The 20,672-nt window shown below is 39.5% G+C and overlaps 2 protein-coding genes across 2 annotated transcripts; one reads left to right on the top strand and one right to left on the bottom strand.

Annotated features, from left to right (window-relative positions):
- Window positions 1-1,895: 1,895 nt before the first annotated feature.
- LOC108887772 (receptor for retinol uptake stra6) lies at window positions 1,896-11,261 on the top strand. Its single transcript, XM_018683305.2, has 17 exons — window positions 1,896-2,011; window positions 2,402-2,468; window positions 4,800-4,885; window positions 4,974-5,113; window positions 5,403-5,569; window positions 5,792-5,899; window positions 6,937-7,004; window positions 7,472-7,551; window positions 7,687-7,748; window positions 7,858-8,020; window positions 8,116-8,191; window positions 8,550-8,683; window positions 9,227-9,344; window positions 9,468-9,569; window positions 9,800-9,963; window positions 10,104-10,241; window positions 10,399-11,261. Exons 1-17 carry the CDS (start codon window positions 1,911-1,913, stop codon window positions 10,656-10,658), a joined length of 2,034 nt encoding a protein of 677 aa, XP_018538821.1. The 5' UTR covers window positions 1,896-1,910; the 3' UTR covers window positions 10,659-11,261.
- Window positions 11,262-12,712: 1,451 nt separating this feature from the next.
- On the bottom strand, window positions 12,713-18,952 carry LOC108887773 (immunoglobulin superfamily containing leucine-rich repeat protein 2). Its single transcript, XM_018683306.2, has 2 exons — window positions 18,716-18,952; window positions 12,713-16,625 (listed from the first exon to the last, which is right to left on the bottom strand). The coding sequence occupies exon 2, from the start codon at window positions 16,615-16,617 to the stop codon at window positions 14,455-14,457; it is 2,163 nt and encodes a 720-aa protein (XP_018538822.1). The 5' UTR covers window positions 16,618-16,625; window positions 18,716-18,952; the 3' UTR covers window positions 12,713-14,454.
- Between the last annotated feature and the right edge of the window lie 1,720 nt (window positions 18,953-20,672).

Genomic DNA, 20,672 nt, shown 5'->3' with positions numbered 1-20,672 from the left:
TTTTGAAATAGCAGCAGCTGAGCACTGTGGGTCCCGTGCAAGGCCCTTGTACACCCACACGGTCAGAAAAACCTGAGGTCAGATCAACTGGCCCTCTGTGGCCTCTGTCATATGAGTGAGCTCACAGATCCAGATTAAGAAACTTTGAACTCACCAAAGGAGATTCGTCTGATTTCACAGCAAAGTGTGTTGCTGTTAGCCAAGAGTAATGAGTCTAGTGACAGAAATCAAGTCTTTAAATGATCTTTAAATGTTCTGTATGATGCACAAAATGGGCAATGGAGGACTAACTGGACCATAGAGTCCATCTTTATACTCCATTTTGGTAAAGTAGCAGGTCTGTGATCTGTGTTTGTCCTCTGATCAGTAACTCTACAACAGCACTGGACGCTGCCTTTCTCATTTTTATGTTACAGAAATAAAAACACGAGTTCTGAGTGATCCTAAACTGAGGCTTTACCTCACGTGTCAAATGATCAACATTCTCATTTTGGCCTTTTCTAATCTCTTTTCACACAAAGCTTGCCCCTGTTTAAATGAGAGATTTTCATCTTATTATGAGATTAGTCTCTTAAGTAACAGGCAGAGGGAGGCAAACAGGTTAACACCACGTTTCAGTGCAAAATGACATTACTTAACAAGAAATCACACAAAGTGCTTTTATTTCATCATGAGCATGCCACACATTACAGTAATACTTTAAGATGCTTCAGACCTTTTAATTTTGGAGAGATGGTGCCTCACCTCTCTACTGAAATTTTAAGTAACTAAAGAAAATTGTTTATGATACACATGCAAACTATCATTTATTAATAAATTCATAACTGAATGAAGTTGGCAGATGCTTTTGTCCAAAGTAAATTACATTTTTTCCATCCTTTTTGTGAAATTTGGATTTTGGTTTCTTGCTCAAGGACACTTCAATATATGGAGCCAGGGAGAGAACCACCAATCCTACAATTAATTTCCAACAGGCTCTCCAACCTAAAAACAACAGACTTAAATGTCTGCAGACGACTGAGTTGGGAACCAGTTGGCCACCATTCATTTTGTGTACTCACATGAAAAATCCAATCCAAAAAAAAAAAAAAACAAGAAGAAGAAGAAGTGATATTTAATGTATTGACTGGCTTTGTGATTAAACAGTTTCACTTGCTACATGTTCTGTGGATTTAGTCTGTCTCAGTGTCTTCTGTCTCTTCATGTAATCCCAGACTGACTCCATGATGTTGAGATTAGGGCTCTGTGGGGGTCAGACCATCTGGACTATACTTGTTCTTCTTGTCTCTGAAGATGGTTCTTCGTGACTCTGGCCATGTGCTCATGTGATGAATAACAATGTAACCATCCAAAGTGCCCTAAAGTTTTGCACAATATTTTACATCTATGTCTAATTTTGTGAGATATATTAATTTTGTATTCATGTTTATTGTTATCTTCGACAATAGAACTGAGAATCAGGGCAACTTGTCTTCAACCAGATATGACTGTAATCAATAAGATTTGAGTGATGAATTAATGAATGAATAATACTGAAGTGAATGATTTCTGATTAACTATATTTAGAAAATTTAATCTCAAAGAATAACTATTTCACTTTAAGAAGCACCAGAGGTCACTTTGGGCCAATTTGTTCCTCCACTTCTTCCCTCATTCACTGTAATGTTGAGTCTCTCTCCCTCTCGCTTGCAATCTCCTCTCACTCCCCTCTGGGCAGCTGTTAATCTGCTGTGTTTGGCTCTTTAGTTGGACTGGAATGTGTCGGGGTGTTTGGGCCAAACTGTCCCGACACATTACAGCACCAGAAGATCACTGAGCGAGGTTACCTGACCAGGAGGAGGAGGATCCGGAGACCCCTGGATCTTTATTTGTCCTGCTTTTACCTGACTCGACTCCACTAAACAGCCACAATGAATCACAGCAAAGTTGAATTTGAGCCTTTTGAATATTCCTATTATGACTATTCAGACTGGTACTCTGAGAACGCAGAACCAACCAAACCACCCAAAGAGTGAGTATAAAACACTTCTTAGGTGCTTAGGTTCTTCTGTGAAAACATCTGATTTCCATTCCTATTTTTACTGTTGCTATTGTTAAGTACTGATTCTCTGTACAAGGTATTAGGTTGTTGATTGTAGACTTCATGATGCCAGACAGGTGGTGGTTTGACTTGTTATTGTGCTTTACTTGTACAATTTCAGAGAAGAAAACAGATCTGGTGCCTACTGACAAATTGAATGTAACATTTGAATTGAATTCTTATAGAAATATTTGCTGGGGCCTGTGGGCCGGGACGTTTCAACAGATTTATGACCACATTTCTCTTTTGGTTGTTTCACATACATTTGAGAGTTTGTTGTTATGTTGTTTGTTTATTTCAATGTCATTTCCTTTTTGTCAGAGTTATTTTACCATGTGACCCAACAGCAGATGACAAGCTCTTCCACATATGCATGCTGTCAATATCTGTAAGTATACTCAAGTCATCAAAAGCTTTAAAAAGTGATCATATGTCTGAAATCTAAAGGCATTTCTTTTTTCTTTGAGTGTTCATGTAGATATGTGACACTATACCCACAAAGAAAATGATAGCTTTAGTCATTTTTGCAAATGCCCCAGACATCATGCATATACCTTTAACTAACCTTGGTAATAGTGAGGTGCACCAAAAAATGATTAAGGATGAGGCTGGAGTACAAAGGATCAGACTTCAACATAAACCACTCTATGTTTTCAGACAATGTTTTTTTGTGTTTTAACCCAAAATAACACAATGTGATGATGTTATCTTGTGCGTAAACCTAACCAACCAATCACAGCACTGTCACATCATATAACTGATTTATTTTATTCACTGAAGGCACAGATAAATAATGCCATCCTGCTGATAGGGCCGTCAGACCAAATAAACATTCTGTCATCGTAGAATAAAAATATTTGGACTTGTTGAGCTGAGATATTTTTGGCACGTGATGTGTTATAGCCAAGTAATGTTTATTCCTTACGATGAATTTGTCTCTGAGATGTGAGCTGTTCAACCAACAAGTGATGTTCTCATTTCATTTAAATAGTTCTCATGGTCTAAAGGGGTAAAACTCTTGACTATTTCACAAGAAGCTAAGCAAACATATGAGAGAACTCAGAAAGTCTTGTCTTTTTACATTATTAAACAGCATTTTCAAGTAACAAGTGTCATTTCCAAGCTCATAAAGGGGCCATATATTAGTATCATAACATTATTAGCATGCTAAAAGAATGTTAACTAATTCAGCTAAATAATGGCTACCCCTGCCATTTAGCTATTAGAATCTACATAAATACTTTTACTCTAAACAGTAAACAATTTAAGTTTGGAACACTTACACAACATTATGCTCCCTCTAAGCGCAGCATAAGTTTTTGAATCTTCCATTAAATCCATGAGGAGTTTTTCCATGAATCCATCAGCCATTCTTGTTTCAGACAGATGTCAGATGTAATGATGTTCACCCTCATTTTACCTTCACCCAATTACAAGTGAGGGCCTCTGTAACTTGGCAAAGAGAACCCCTCATACAGCACAGCGAATGGAAGTGGACCAATTTCCTTGTTCAGTGGGTAATCAACTGTGACAGCTGGGTCACTGCAGCTGATCAGACATAACAAGACACTGTGGTCTGAAGAATGCTCTCATGCTCGCCAAATGAGGTTCTTTAAACATCATACAGGATCAATCTTTTAACATTAACCAAATTGTAAATAAGTTTTATGAGGACTGCTGAGCACGCTCTGTTTGAGAGTTAAAAACTCTCCATATTCCCCTCTTTTTTGAAATGGGATTGAATCATTGTAGAAAATATATGATGGAAACAAAGATTTAAGTCCTGGTGGGTTGTACTTATAATAAAAATAAAGTTAATTCAATACTGACAGTGAATGTCAGTATTGAGTTCAGCCCATAGCTCTGCACTGCCTCGCATTGTTATCCTTCTACTAACTGTATTAAAGATGGGTCTAACATCGCGTTGACACAGTGAGCAGTAACGTGAGCAGCTTCAGTGTGTTTGTCTACACAGGAGGCGTTCAGGCACAGTATTGAGTCGTAGGTCATCCGTGTTTTGGAAGCGCCCCATACACAGTCACTGTAGAGGGCGGTGTGTAGCCAGTTGAATTGGCAGTACATCTGTTTTGTCAGACGTGTGAAATGGACAAATTAAAAATATTGTTGAAACACTTTTTGTCTGGACTCTTCAAACTGAGAATATGTAAATGGTTCCGATTGTTGTGTTGTCAGTGTGATTGATCAGTTGTTGATTTAATATAATATTGTGAGTTTATTGATCTCTCTTTTCTCAAGTTCAGTTAAACCAGTTAAAATGATTTCCAGTGTGACAGGACACTGCATCCCCACTTCCAGTTACATCATCATTAAATAATTATCGCAAACAAAATCAAATTTTGCATTGACCCGAGAAGTTAAAACTTTGTGGCATAAGGAGTGGTGATAGTGGTGATATTGACATGAAAGCCAGATAAAAATCTGCAGCACGTTAAGAGAAATGCCTAAATCAAGATCACAAAAAGTGGCCTTCAGGTGTTTGAATTAAGATTAAATTTTAACCAGATAAACTGTGTGACCAGTTGCATTTTTGATCGCTCGTCTGCAGCTTATCCAAATGTGTGAACTGTGAGCACTTGATCATCTATGGGAAGTCAGACTACATTACTCACATTCTTGTATCTTTACACTGGCTTCCTGTGACTTTTCGGTTTTTGCTTATTTTGCTTTTGTGTTTCATGAATTCATCTCTCCCCTGTAGCTGGTGATCATGTTAATCCTTGCAGTTCTCACCAGGAAAAACAAATTCTGCCAAGGATTTACAAGAGGATCCTCCAGTATCTTCAGGTGAATTTAGTATACAATACTTAGAGATAAATGAGACTTTAAGCTGCAGTGTTGTCTCAGATCTAAATCATCCTGTTTGATCTCACAGTCCAACCAACTTCCTGGACCAGACTCAGAAAAAAGGCCTGGTCATGGCTGTTTTTGGACTGGTGTTCAGTAAACTGGCTATGCTGGTGATCGCCCCGGACCCGCTGCCTTTCTCCAAAGATACTCCAGCAGAAATTAAAGGTGGACATGTTTGATTTATCCACAGTGTACTGGGGAATGGAAATGCATCTACGCATTTGTACTGAAATTACAAGTCAAATTCACCCAGGGATAATATTAAAAAAGACACAGGGGCAGACAGTTCTTGTAAATGTAGAGAAGACTCAGGTATGATATTAAATGATTTAAAAGGGACCCTGAGTTCATCCAAAAGGAGAAAACATCTTTGATATGGAGGTTAGTGAAACCTAAACCGACTGTGGAAATCAGTGGAATGATACATTCCTTTCCATTATCTCTTATTTGTCAGAGTACATGAAGATAATCGCCATCTTCTACTATCCAGTCCTGTACTATCCTCTGTTGGTCTGTGGCACTCTGCAGCGCAAAGCAGGTTATGCGTTTGGGGCGCTCCTCTCCTTCAGTCACTTCGGGGTCCTGGTGTGGCAGAAGTTTGACTGCCCAAAGACTCCAGAGGTCAGACACTAGCAATATGTTCATGTATATGTAATGTTACATCTCAAAATCAAAATATATCATGATAAAACTTGGGGAATGTCAGTTTTCGGCCAAACCAATGGATTTAATACCTGACAAAGTATAATCTTCCTTCATAGTAAAATAATGAAAACTGTACATTTTATTTATTTATTTATTTGGTCTGATACTTTAACAGACTTTTCATTTCCCTCTTCACAGATCTATAAGTACTATGCTCTGCTTGCAAGTCTGCCTCAGCTGGCCTGCCTTGCGTATCTCTGTGTCCAGTTTCCTTTGCTGTTTATCAAAGGACCAAATACTGATGAGGTGAGAACAAAGTACCATTTGTCCTTAGATGAAACGTAGTCAAACCTTCTTGTCTTTCTTGTCATTTATGTGCAAATACTAACATGTAAACTGTCTCTGGTGTGACTGAAGAAAGAAACATGAATTTGAACTATGTAAAGCAGAACCATGATTACTGTAAGCAGCTTGTTCAGAATAGAGTGGGTTTAACTCAGCGTCCTTGAGCAGATTATGACAAGGGAGCTGATATTTTTCCCCATTCAAACAAATGAGTTTATGTTTTAACAGCAGGATTAATCTGAGAGAATAAATAAATTAGTCTTTTTAAACTAGTAAGAGAATTCATTTCATGTCATGTTTTCAACCGATCAAGTGCTCAGAACTACTGTTCAAGGAATATGCAGTAAGACCATACAGTCTGACCAGTCAGTCAGTTTCTCTGGGAGAGGTGGGGTGATTTTAATATCACATGCCCTGGTCAGTGATTTTAACAGCTCAGAAAACTGGCAGGACTCACACTCTTTTACTTACTTTGATTTTTAGGCATGGTAAAAATGAATGAACTGAAGATGAATAAACCATTAGATACTGTGTTATTTTACCTAATCTCACTGAGATAAACGGGGTGGACAAAGTAATAGAAACACAAGCCCATACAACAGAATCTGAAACAGTTTCAACAGTTTCAAACTGAACATTATAACCTTTATGAATGAGGATTTGTTGTAGGACTGTTGTATTAGACTGCATTAGTCTTAGCCAAGTGTACCTAATAAACTGCCAACTGAGAGTTTCAAACTGATGCTGAAACGTGGGGTTCTCTCCACTCTGAGTGAAGACTGATGATCCTAACCAGAGACCACAGGGAATATTTTATCCTCCACCTTCACCTGTAACATTGATCCCAATTTAATGGGGCTTCAGAATCAAGTTTTCCCACTGAAAATTATAAAGAAAATTAAACACATAACCTTCTATTGATAACATCCTCTCAACACTTTCTCATATAGTGAATCATCACTCCCTCTTCTACGTCTACTTTTTTTTTTGTTCTACAGGACCTAGACAGCAGCTACTACACCGACTACGTGAAGTCACTTCTCAAGAAAAGGCTCTCAACTGTCAGGTGAATGGAGCTAATGATTTTATGTGTAATCAGTGTATTGGGGTCATGACATATGATGACTTGTCTGAGCAGGGGAAGCACAGGTGGAACAGATTTTGTTTACAGTGGCTCAATCAAGTTTCCCAGTGAGTCATGATAGTGGACCAGCATTCACAACAGCATGGAGCCAGCTCACCTCGTTATTTTATCAATTACACCTGTGCTTTTCCTCCCTTAAAATCAGAGGCAGGATATACAAGTACTCTACTGAAATGCAAGTTTGTGAAACTGGTTCTTGAGTATTTCTACTTTCCACCCCTTACATTTACATTTTAGTGAGAAATGACTTTGCAGATTCAGAGTTTACTTAACATGTTTTCCCCATTAGTTCAAACTCATTGTGTTGTGCATGTACGTACTGAGCATAAAAGTATGGATCAGTCAGTCATTATGTTTTAATGTCTAACATGCTTTGTTCATGTCTGTAGCTCTTCAACTACAGACAAACCAACACTGGCAAAGAGAATTCTGGAGGTGGTTAAGAGTTATTTTTATTTACCTGAAAAAGGTGAGTGGCATCTGACAAAAGGTGATTTTCTAAACATAAGTCAAATGTTTGAAGTGATGCAATACAGATAAATGCTACATGTAATAAATAAGGTCCACAGACAGAAGTGACTGAGTTTCCCTCATTTTCTCTCAGTATTTCGTTTTCCACTACAGCTGGCTGTGTCAGCATTTGTTGCCTTTGTGGCAATATATCATGTAAGTCCTCCGTAGATCATCATTAACTTTTACCACTTAAATCAGACAAAATGTATTTACTGCTGTTAATCACTGTGAGGCATTAACTTGACTTTGTTTCATCCTTCAGACGGCATTGTTGTTAGTTGTCCTGGTCGTCCCCACTCTCCACATTGTTCGTGCTGGTATTGATGAAAACATCGCTTTCTTGTTACTGGGGTTTGGGATCATCCTATCAGATGACAGGATGGAGGTTGTCAAGATTGTGACTTTCTACACTTGGTTGCTGGAAGGTATGTTGGCTCACTCCATGGTATTTTAACAAAATATGAGATTCTGTCTTTAAAAAATGTATTTTGTTTTTCTTTTGCACCATGTTGTTTGTTAGTATGCTACCTCTGTGCGATGACCCTGTCCTGTTTGGTCAGTCTTGTTATGCTCATGAGGTCCATGGTTCTCCACAGGTATGTGCAATAAAATCTGCTTTAAAATCAGAGCTTAATCAAATTCACTACATTTTACTGTTGCAATCAGGATTATTCAACAAGAAAGCTCACCTTCTAACTTTGCTCTATTAACTGCATGAGGGAGTGTGAGCTCTCTGATTGAATGACCCCTTTCCTAAAGTACATATTTCGATTTCTTTTTAAAATAACAGCCTTTTCAATTCATTGGAAAAATGGGGCGAACTGAACTGTTAAACGGTTCTGTTAAAGCAGGGCTGGCTATCCAACATAATCCTGCCCACTTGTCTCTGTTGTTTGATAGATTCCCAGGCCTTCAAATGTGAACCTCGTGAATCACTGATTTAATCTGTTCTAGGTCAAACTTGAGAGGGCTGTACAAAGGAGACATTTACAACATTTATAACAGCCAGAAGACCATCTGTCCATCCAAACCTGGAGTTGTCTGTTGGATGGGTTTGACAGGATACCAGGCTGCAATCGTCTGCTTCGGTAAAACTAAAAAATATTTTTTTAAAATTTTGAAATCTTCACTGATTCTAACTTAATTTTATGATAATCCTGATAGTATTCTGCAGTTTTCATATCACCAACAAATCCCTTGAAAAGTCCAAAATTATCATTAAATTGATCCTACAATCACCTGATACGTGTTATTCCTTTGAACCACAGAGCTCCATTGTTTCTAAAAACCATTAAAAACACATCAGTGAGCCACACTGTTCCAATGGGGGACATTTTCCTTCATCATCATGAACATACAAACTTTATTTTTGCTCATTAGAAGTAGAAATAATAACTATTATACATATAACAACATACATGTTGGTCTTTTCATGGGGTTTTTTGACATTAAGAAAAAATGTAATTCTTTATCCTTTACTTGATGTCAAGTGTGAAGAGTGAAACAGCAGAATTAATTCTTCAGTTAAAGCATTTTTAATTAACTGCTTTAAAAATCCAACTAGATAATTTAATTTGGAAATGTGTTTGAATTCATGAATAAAGATTTCTTGTGTCTGTGCTTCTCTGCAGGAATGGCCATTCAGACTATTGTGTTTTTCATCTGCTTTTTGTTCTTGGTGTTTTTGATCATTATCCCTATTTTTTATGGCCGTAACATCATTGTCTTTGAAATCGCAGGAAAGGCTTGGTGAGTCAGTGATGTTTCATGTCACTGTTTTTTCATCCTGTGATTCCTTAACAAAATAGAGATGATGGTGTTTTTTTTTTTTTTCTTTTCCATTTTCCATCACTGTGGTTTGTGATGTTTCAGGCCAGCCTGGGTCACACTGATACTGGCGACAGTGCTTCAACATGTGATTGCTAAGTTTGCTTTTATCAAAAAGGAAGCTGGAACAAGAGACCTAAAGAACAGGTAGGAGAATCCAGCTTATTTCAGTGTAATGTGTATAGTATATTGATTGATCAGTCATTAATTAGTGTAGTTTGTTTCTTTTCACAGGCTTAGAAGTACGTAACCATTCCAAATGAATTGGTCTTCATTTGTACTGATATCTGATGTCCTGCACCTTCTACCTGAATAAAGAAAATCCTAGACATGGCATTTATCTGCTGAGATAACCATAACCTTAATTTATTTTCCAGAGAGAGTCTGTTCCTCCTGACGTACCTGCTCTTCCTCATCAACACCGTGGTGGGACTGGTAGTTGCAATATGGAGAATGGTGATAACAGCTTTGTACAACATCATCCATCTTGGTCGTATTGACATCAGTCTGCTGCACCGCACTTCAGAGTCCTATGACCCAGGTATAACATGATGGCTTTTATTATGTTTTTTCAGTTGAGGACATGATGCAGTTCTGTGGCAGATACACCTCAGCTATCAGGCTCTGGCTGCCAGATGATACTTTCCTATTCTCTGATCTCTGACCTTTGACCCCATCCAGCCTACCGATACTATACCCACTTCTTGAAGGTGGAGGTCAGCCAGTCACACCCAGTGATGAAAGCTTTCTGTGGGCTGCTGCTGGACATGATGGTTGAGTGCGGCAGAGCTGGGCAGAAAATACAAGACGCAGAGGAAGGTAGAGACCCCACACATGGACTGACCACAATGTCCTCACAGTGCTGAAATGTCCTCACAGAGTGGTTTCAAAAAAACTTATGCCTTTTTGCACCTGCAACCCCTCAGTTTGGTGTCTCATTCTGCCCTGACAGCCTGCTCCTCCTTCATGCTTTCAGGGATTCAGGAGAACAGACCAAACAAGGCGACCAGCAGGCGGATGATTCGTGCTCGCTGGCAGTTGCTGTACACGCTGGTCAACAACCCATCCCTGCTGGGCTCCAGGAAGCACTTCCAGACACTGCACACCTCAGAGAGTGTTCTGAACGGCACCCCCAACCGCAGCTCCAAGAAGGGCAGCAAGAAAGAGGCTGCCAAGCCAGCGGCCGAGCCTGACCAGTCCACTGAGACCCCAACAAATCAAGATAAAACTGACTGAGATTCCTAGGGTTGGTAGTTTACTCCAAACAATGCATTTGATGTAGCTTCAGATCCGCAGAAACATGTTGGGGTCAGTTCAGGGCAAGAAATAAATCTAGTTACACTTGTATTAAAAACATGGTCTGCAACCAATCACATTTGTGTTGCACAGTTGCAGGTGACACTGTATTTTGGATGTTATTTTTCATTATTTTTATTTTCAAGTTTGACTAACCCACCTACACACACTGACAAGAAGTTCAGTATTGAATGAATCTGCATTTCTTTATAAAGTTAAAGTTTTTTCAATGATTGTTTTGCGAATGGCAGCTGTGGTGTGGTTAAGGTTAGGGAACGATTGTGGCTAACAACTGAGATATGGTTATAGTTAGGCAACTAAAACATCTGGTTACTGTTAAAGCAAGACTGTGATTGTGACACTGGGCTCAGTCTGCCAAATGCAGAGCTGTTTCTTGGTTGCAAACCTGCCATTTTGTTTTTGTGTGTGAACTCATCCAGTGTAATCTTGTTTGGAGTATACTGTCACTCTGTCACACTGACACAATGTTTTGTTTTTACATGGCCCAGCTGGTGGAGCTAGAATAAACTAAATCGTCAGTCAGGGGTTATCTCGAGTCTTTAATGTAGGTTAAATCAGGTGCCTGGTGACAAACTCAAAGCCAGTAGAACTTGTGGTGTTGCAGAAGTCCATAGCATAGTTTTTAAGTTGCTCCTGATGTGATTTATCTACCTTCACATGAGTGGTTGAATGTCTTGTGAACGCCATTTACATCCTAATAACACACAGATTTGTATCTGCTACAGACCTGTGGAGACTTTAGAGTTTGTCTCCACCTGACACATACCTGTTACTGGCTGTCCTCCATTACAGATTGCTTGGGTAAACCCTTCAAGTCATGGAGCAGGTGGACCATATGATGCTTAGCCCCCTGACTCTTAAAGTTTTGAATGTGAATTAAAGCTTAAAAACTGCAAATATAAAGGATCACTCACTCACACAAGAAGCCAACAATGGCACCAATCCCAAAACCATGGCTTCTTAACAAAATGTAACTACTCATATGTAATCCCATCAGATCCAACAGAAATATGAATCAGATTCCAGGTACTGGTAAGAAAAGTACTTTAATTGTGGCATGCTTGTGCAATAGTCTAGAGGCTTTCTTAGTAATTTCAAACTGACACAGTACAGGCTGACAGTGCTGATCAATGTCAACATCAGAGGTGGACTGCAGGTCGATATGAGGTCATACATTAGTCAATTTTTGCCCTCAGGTTAGTCCAGATATGTCAGCACATGCTGGTTCTTCATATGTTCTCTGTTCTTCTTGCTTCGAATTTTGTAAGTTCATGGATAGTACAGTTTTATCAACTTTTATGAAAATCACCAAAACTATGGCAGATTACAGTTTTCTGTTGCTTTATGCCTTTTATTTCCCATGTGTTGTTTTAATGGATATACAAATTAACAATTTTCCTAACATGTGACAAGTGACTGCTCAAGAAAAATAAAAGGCACAAGTGGAAAATGTGTTGTTAAATTTGTTGGTTCAGTTATAGTCTTTAAATTTTTTTCTTTTTTTAAATTTCCTGGTGCATTCATGTATTTAATTACTTTTCAAATTCCAAAATTAGTAAATTATTGATACAATTACTCAATGGTTTATCAAGACTATCCTACTAAATTTGAATTACAACGTAACCATGATTTGAGCTATTTACTGACATGCTTTTTAAAATGAAGTCTTTTACTACTCCCTCTCAAGGTATCATTAGATAGGTTTAATATTAATGTATTCATGATGTATGAAGGCTTTTATTAAACCATTAATTTAGTACCCAAACAAATTGAATAATTAATTAGTTTACCACCTAACCACCACTCTTGTTTTTTTTTTTTTGTTTTTTTTTTAAGTGTTATGGGACTGCTGGGACTGTTTGATGTGTTGGTGTCTTGTAATCACACGTGAGTATGTCCTAAATATTTGGCATCACGTGTAAATATAAACTAACTAGTTATTTTGAACACTGGTTAAGACAAAAGATAAACAAGTATTGTTTTGTCCAAACTTTATTGAGGCACATAGGATAGGAGGAGAATTAGAATTAGGACATTTAAACACTTTGGTAAAAACATACTATTTCTTTAATTACAGGGGTATAAAACAGAAAAAAGACAGCAGCAAACACTGACTCAAAGTTATTCTTTAAGACAAGAATATGTACACAAGACACAGCATACTGCGACTCACAAAGACAGGCAGCATGCAGAGCCTCTAACTGTAGTAGTCTGGGGGAAAACACCATGGATGGACACATGACCCAGATACAGCGGAGTGATAATTTCACATACACACACTCATTAACATTGTTACTGTTACTGTACACTGAAGCAGACTTGGCAGATAATATTGAACTACACTTGTCCACATTTTTAAGATCGTGACGAAGAGATTGTTTAAAACACCCAGTTTTATTCAACATGAAAACAGTTATCTTCATAGGGAATGTTCACAGTATAACTGGACAAAGAGCTCATACTGTAGCTGTGGGGCACATTGTTTTTGTCTTTGAAACAACACAGTTTTTATAAACATTTAATCTCCCTTCTGAGAGGATTCAGGGTCAGTGTATTTTTAAGCTCATACAGCAAAACAACAGCACAAATTTACTGTGAGTGGAATATTGGTACATTTTAGTCACAGTTAGCCCATTTACTACTGCTTACATCTAGCGTACATAACTCCGAATCATTTTGCAAAGCATTTCATATGTGACACAAGCTTTGTTATTTGTTACATCTCTTTGTTGTCAAAACTGGTTCAACAGTAACCTCTGCCTCCATTTAAGGACTCATTCAGTGTTATCTCAGGGTTAACTTTCAGTCCTCAGTGTCCAAGAACATTTTGGCAGTTTGTGGTAATTGTGGCCAAACGTGGCTGTAACATGCAGCTCCAATGTGCACTCTCAGAGTATTATTTTAATCTTTGCAGGTGGGAGATGGACACTGGACAAAATAGCCTTCATGTTTATTGTAATATCACCTCTGTTGTTTGGTCAGAAAGTTGAACCATGAACCAAAGAACATGGTCAGATCCAGAACTTGTTTACAGGATTTCTTAATGTCGAGAGATGAGGCATTTTTGAACATTTTTGCTTCTTATGAAATATTGCACTTACATAAATAAAATGGTATGTTTGGTATCCCATGATTGTCTATCACTGTTTTTATTTTGGTAAAGATCTGGATGCAGATGCACATTTATGTATGCACTCTCTCTGTGTTTATTTTAATAAAATGTGAAGCTGCACAGACATGAAATGCTTCTTCTACTTCTGTAACAGATTAATAATTTTAAGGTTGAACACAAGCTGGCTCTGTTTTTGCCTTCTATTGTTGTTTATGGAAGATGTTTTTGAGAGGTGTACATGAATGAATGACTGAAAATTGCCTTTAGAGGGATGAAAACAAGCCCAGATACTCCCAGCAAAGACGTGCAGTTAGCATAGCCTACACCAGGCCAAGTACAGCTTTCACCAAAAGATGTTTGTCTGGCCATGACAGTCGATATAGACTGATTGTTTCAGCTTTGGGTGTGGTCTAAAGCACATAAATATATTTTGCATCTTGTTAGATCACTGCAGAACAAAACTGTATTTCAAGGCTGCTTTCACAAAGGCTGAAAAAAACATAAAACATTGGCACAAACTGCAAAAAAAAAAAATCAATTTTTTCCCTCTAACTGAATGCAAAAAACCCTACAGATTATGTTAAGTGAGTAACAATTCAACATTTACTGATTTGGATATTTGTAGTTGCTTGTAATATTCACTGCTTCAGCTCCCAAAGGCAACCGATCACTGTACTCAGATCCTACCTCACAGTCGTCTAAATTCCCCCTGCACTGAGACAAAGTAAATGACTCAGTCACCACACTTTCCTCTGTATCTGCCTCTTTCTCTCCGTCTCCACTCTCCGTCTCCCCCTCCTCCTCATCCAGCTGGCTGCCATTAATCCTCCTCCGAGAGTCGGTGTGTGGTGCATGGATGTTAAAGTTGGCGGTGAGGTTCCTCTCCATGTGGTACTGGTCTTTGGCCTTCAGGATCAGTTTGTACGTCTTACTGCGGTATTTGTACACCAGATGGAAGCAAGTTGCACCGAGCAGAGGCACAGTAGACACAGTCAGGAGGCAGATGCTGACCGAGATGATGATCAGCAGGTTTGGCACCCTCCTTCTGGTGGTGAACAGCACCTGGACCTCGCAGTCCTCACCTCTGTAGGTCAGACACAGGGAGTAGTTGGTGCCAGGGCGTAAGCCGCTGAACACATAGGTGTTAACACCTTCCTTGATCCTAGACCACTGCACAGCTGAGTGTTTGCGATCGGCAGTGACGCACAGATACAAGCCACTGGAGTGAACTTTTTCAGAGTCGTCTGAAAGTTCATGGCGTTCTTCACTGTCAGGGTGGACACTCCCAGATGTGGTAGCAGTGGTGTCCCCACTGGCGATTTTCTCTCTGGGTACGAGAAGAGGGTTAAGTCGCACTGTTGCCTCTGTTTCTGACACCCCAAGTGCAATGACACCAAAGTCAAATGTGTATTGCTTGATATCTTCCAGGCTCCCATTAAAAACATGGCTAGAAATGTATCTCGTATTAGCGGTCAAACCACATTTACTAGCACGCGACGGATATCTTGTTTCCTCCTCGTAAGACTCAGAATTAATCTCTGCAGTGGGTGGGACAGTCGGTACAATGTTTATTAAGTTTTCTCTCCTTACATTAGGTAGAAGCACAGAATCAAACACAGATATTTTGTTTGTTGCTCTCTGTACATATGATTGTGTTTCGGTGTAAGTGGGTGTTGTGGTCATTCTTGTTATGGGTGTTGGTTTTGGTGAAGCCACCACCTCCACTGACACTGAATCGTAAGCTCTACCAAATTCATTTGTGGCCAAGCAGCTGTAGTTGCCACTGTCTTCCTTCCTAAGGTGTGAAATGATAAGAGTCCCATTACTGAAGACTTTGACAGGATGAGAGGACTGTAAGGAGTTCTCATTTGATTCTGTGGAGTCATCTTCCGTGAACGACAAGGCCAGCTCTTGTGTCTGGCTTTTGCTGCGAATATTCCACATGACTAGTGGCTTTGGGTTTCCTTTGAATTCACAAGTCAGGACCAATGTACTGTCCTCATAGACAGATGAGTTATGAATATTTGGTTCAGTCTGTATTGTGACATTTGGGCTCATGCACTTTGACTCGGGCAGTGTACTGATCTCTTCCCCTTTAAGTGTGTCTGGGCTTGCGCAAGTAATCAAATTCTGATCTGGGACTGTGATTTGAATTTTTGTGGATGCTGAAATCCAGTCTCTAAGCCAGTCAAGGGAACAGGTGCAGGCAAAAGGATTGTTAGAAATCTGCAAATAGGACAAAGACAACAAACCGTCAAATGTCCCCTCAGCTATTGTTACAAATTTGTTATTGTGAAGTCGGAGGGACCTCAGCTCTTTGAGGTTAGAGAAAGCATCCCTCGGCAGGTGGGCCATCTCATTGTGGTTCATCTTCAACAGATGCAGGGCTGTGAGGCTCTGCAGATCCTCCCAAGGAAAGTCTATGATTTTATTGTAGCTGATGTCAAAGTTACGCAGATGAACCAAAGGCGCGAGGCTCCCTTGTTCAATGGAGACGATCTCATTGTGGGACATCCACAGCGATGTCACCTGGGTGACATTGTCAAAACTCCCCAGTGGTATGAAACTTATCTTATTAACAGTGAGACTCACAGTCGAAACATTAGGAGGAAAACCATCTGGGACTTTAGCTATGTCTTTGTAGGAGCATTCAGCAACATGGCGGTTGTGTTTATCTAAGCAGGTACAGAGCACAGGACACCCAAGTCCAGTGGCGAAGAATGTGGCAATCCACAGAGTGAAGAAGAGGATGTCTGCAGCTGCCATTTCTGCTCCTGTAAAACAGTCCCTTTATCAATTAGTAGATCACACTTGATGTATTTAGCACATTTAAGGCAAAAATATTATAAAAGAAAAGTAATTTAAAATAATTATTTCACACAGGTATTGGCAATTTAAAAAATGAAGCACCAAAGCAAAAATAAAGACTGAAATGATTCAGCTTGTTTGAGAAAATGGAGCATATTTTTTCATACTCACAGGCAGATTCATCCATCATTTGGAGGACCTGAATAAAGCGGATGGATAGTTGGTAGAGTCCAGGCTGTGTTAATGCAGTGCACTTTCTTCTGTCAGTTTGTCAGTATGCAGCCTGGTTTACAGGAACCTAAGCGGGCTGGTGCTTCTCAATAATAGCTTGCTCTCAGGTCATGGCCTGTTTTTAAGAGTAATTGGCAAGCTGACATTTAGAGGACTGGTGCACTCATGCTGTTTTGAGAATGTACAAAACTGGTTCTGGCTGGGATATCAAGCCCAATACGACCACTCTCTCTAACCTTTATAACTTTCTTATTCAGGAGGACTTCGTGTTTTACATGTTGCATGTGCTGTAATTGGAAACATTACAGATGAACTCCTGACAGGAAGGTCTGGGGCTTATCCAGAGTAACTGGGACACTATTCTGTTAACACCACAGGCAAAATCCCATTCATGTACACTGTAACGCACAGTGGGAGCAGAGATACCAGACATGGACATTTTGTATTCTGATTTGATTCTGTTTCAAACCCCTCATTAGCACTATCATTAAAGCAGAATTCTTTCATTTGAGAAACACAGCTAAAGCTGATATATCCCATCATCTTGAGCACATTAGACTGTACCATTGCTTACTTAACTTACAGGAAAGACAGTATACATTAGGCAAGTTCAAGCTCATCTGCTCTGGCTTCCAATCTGTTTCAGAATTGATATTTAAAATTCTCATACATTAAGCTCCAAATGGCCTGGGACCACTTAATATTACTGTCTTTAATTATATGCCTCATCATGCATTCTAACATCGTCCTCTACCAATATTCAATATCTACCCTCCCTTAAAGGAGCACGAACATGGCTTTCATCAAATATGAGTCCAGTTTTGGATTGCTCCACCCAAGAAACCATAGGGAGGCAAAATCAGTTATGACCAAAACCCTGCACAACTAATATCCCTCAATCAGTATTGTCATTATCTTTCATTTTGTCATCCTGCCATCACAGTTTAAACAACTTTTTGCTGCATGATCTCATGCTATATAAATTAAGATTGTAATTACCACCATATCTCAAAACAAGGAAACACACAACCAAAAAGATCTTTAAAGGTTTTGTCCATTTGATCCTTTCTCTGCATGATAAGATTGATAAGCTTTTTCTCCATTTGGTATTGAATTATCATTTTGTAATTTTGCTATTTTGGTCTGTTCTGCACGCATAGCATACATATATATGTATATATAGAAACGACTTGACTTGAATCATAGCTTTAATAGCTCATGCTCATGCCTCATCATTCTGTTCCTGAAAAATTAACATTTTGATCACTGGCATTAGTGACAGTTATGTTTACAGGGAGTTAACATATATTACAGTCTGGAACATGGAGGGCTCTGTGGTGTCTGGGAAAAATAAATAAATAAATAAAAAACTGGTGCACATAAAATATTGGCAGCTTATGCCATAAGACCAGCTCAGTTTTAGCTTTAAAACCTTGAAGATGCATTCTGCTGATAAAGTGACATTACTCTGTGTTTTATTCGTAGAAGGAACAGTACAGCTGTGTGTTGTGTCATTGGGAGAAGCCTCTGGTTTCAAACTACGCAGCAGCCTCGGGTGCTCTGTCCTTGGTGCTGAAAGGGGCAGCCTGCACGTCTGCTGTGTTTGTTTACAGCGGTCTGCCGCTGCATGGCCCCCAAACCGCTGGATTCACCTCAGGCTATGTCACGACCAACATCATAACTGCCAGTGTAATCTGACACAACAAGACCTAAAGTTCATCTCTGCGAAAGTGCCCTAGACGAAAAGGTCGCACATGAAAAATTGATGCAGGGAGGAAAGAGGATCCCCCACCTCTGCGTTAATAACCTTAGTGATAAAGCTTACCTGCGTTTTTATTTTACGTCTCTAGAGAAATCCAAAATACGTCAGTCGGTGTTTTCAGTCAACGCAGCTCAGGCTTCATGCTGTTCTGAAGTTTGAGGATGAAACTGAGTCTGTCCGTCGGTGTGTCTGCCTCTACATGATGAAAACACGCGCGTCCTCTCCGGGGTTTCTCCCTGCCGGTGAATACATGTCATGCTGAGTTGTCTCCCACCTTCTCATCTCCCCCTTTGTCTCCCCCTCCTCTCTCCTGTTCTCTGGACAGAACAGCATCGACGTTTCCTTCGAAAAAAAAAAAATTTAAAGGGGAAACGACCTTCAACATGACCGTCACTATTTATAGGACATGACGACTGATGTTAGGCCTGATTACAGGATACTAAGACTAATGGCATTAATCTTAATACTACAACTAATGTCAGTACCACAAATAATAAATACATTAAACAGTAACAATGAATACAAACAGTAAACATTCTGACCCTGAATATAAAGTCAAAAAAATAAACTCAAGTGAGGATAACTGTAACATAAAAGTAAGTAAAAATCACCAAATTAAGAAGAATCAAACAAAAGAGAAAGCCCTAAGATAATAATTAGCTGACTCTTTTGTATAAAAGTTAAATATTCAATTTACCCACAGGAGGGAGCATTCAAGAGACAGCCTCAAAAAGGCATCATCTAAGCTGGAGGGGTCGAGATATCCTGACTCTCAGTTCCTAGTATGTGCCAAGCAGCTCCAAAAATGTTCTGTCTTACATTTCCCATACTGCAACCAAAGGACATTCATATTCAAAATCTCAAGTTTTTGTTGTTAAAAAGTTGTCAGCTCAGAGTGTGAGCTGAAACAACCCGTATGTGAAATGATTATTGTGTGAATGTAGAACATGTATGTGCAGTGTTGATGTTCCTTGTCTGTGCTTTTGACTTTGCTGGGAGTGGGGAGTGATCATACCAACTTTTCCCATCAGATTAGGTAGACTCAGGGCCTACGGGGTGGATGCTGGGATGTAGATGGTGCTTAGCATCTCATAATGATGAGTTAAGTGGTGGTGTTCTGGATTCTGTGACTCAAATAGGAGTTTCGGCTTTACCATATACATTTTATCATACTTTACTGCACGTTATACTATTCCCTTCAAAAACACCACAAGCATTGGCTTAAGATCACCACAGTTTTGACCCAATAACATCCACGCCGAAATGAAAATTAAGCCGTTCCCATTTACTGTATATAAATACAATGGGAGTCTATGGGAATGTCTGTATACGTCTGTGTACTGTCTATGGTTGTTCCATGCCCTCCACGCAATGGAACTCCGGTGGTGTGTCACGGGCAGTAATATGCAAATGATATGTAGCTCCGGTTCCAGCCTGGCTTCCGGGTCTCCTACATTTTTCAATTGCTGTTTTTTTTTTTTGTTTTTTTTTCAGTAAAACTTTTTTCAGTGCAAATACTTGTTTAAGTGCCAGTACAACTTTTTAAAATACAGATATTTCAATGGCAATGTTTCCCATTTCAGTTTGGGTTTTGTTTTCGATGCCAAATCTTATTGTCACTGTTGTAGCTCCATAAAATGGTAACGACCAACTGACACACACGTGAGGGGGGGCGTGGTGTTTTGGGGCCCATTAACCCAAATTGGCGGCAGGTGAGGGGAAAAGGGTGTCTGGGAAGACGCCACCGGGCAAAGGCGGACGCCAGGGCACAAGAGGGGAAAGGACTAAAAAACGGACATTCAACTCACACCGTTACTTTTCATTTATTCACACTCAAATTAAACTGAACATCCTGGATCGGAGAGCGCGCTGGCCCCTGGAACCAGGACGGACGTCGAAAGGTACCGTTGGGTTGATTCGGCCGCCCCTGAAGAACAGGAACCGTCTTACTGGGTGAGTCCAAACACACAACAACCTCCACTTAGGAAAGTAATACACTCACCCAGGTAAGAACAGACCA

Source organism: Lates calcarifer, linkage group LG2, assembly GCF_001640805.2.
Source record: "Lates calcarifer isolate ASB-BC8 linkage group LG2, TLL_Latcal_v3, whole genome shotgun sequence".
NCBI classification, from domain to species: domain Eukaryota; kingdom Metazoa; phylum Chordata; class Actinopteri; family Centropomidae; genus Lates; species Lates calcarifer.
Note: the sequence above shows the minus strand (reverse complement) of the source record. Positions and strands in the feature narration are given on the sequence as shown.

Excerpts from the sequence above, each read along its gene's own strand:
- LOC108887773 (XM_018683306.2), bottom strand. The coding sequence starts at position 16,617 with ATGGCAGCTGCAGACATCCTCTTCTTCACTCTGTGGATTGCCACATTC.
- LOC108887772 (XM_018683305.2), top strand. The coding sequence starts at position 1,911 with ATGAATCACAGCAAAGTTGAATTTGAGCCTTTTGAATATTCCTATTAT. Across the intron at positions 7,005-7,471 it reads AAAAGGCTCTCAACTGTCAG|CTCTTCAACTACAGACAAAC; the intron begins GTGAATGGAGCT and ends TCATGTCTGTAG. Across the intron at positions 8,021-8,115 it reads CTACACTTGGTTGCTGGAAG|TATGCTACCTCTGTGCGATG; the intron begins GTATGTTGGCTC and ends GTTGTTTGTTAG.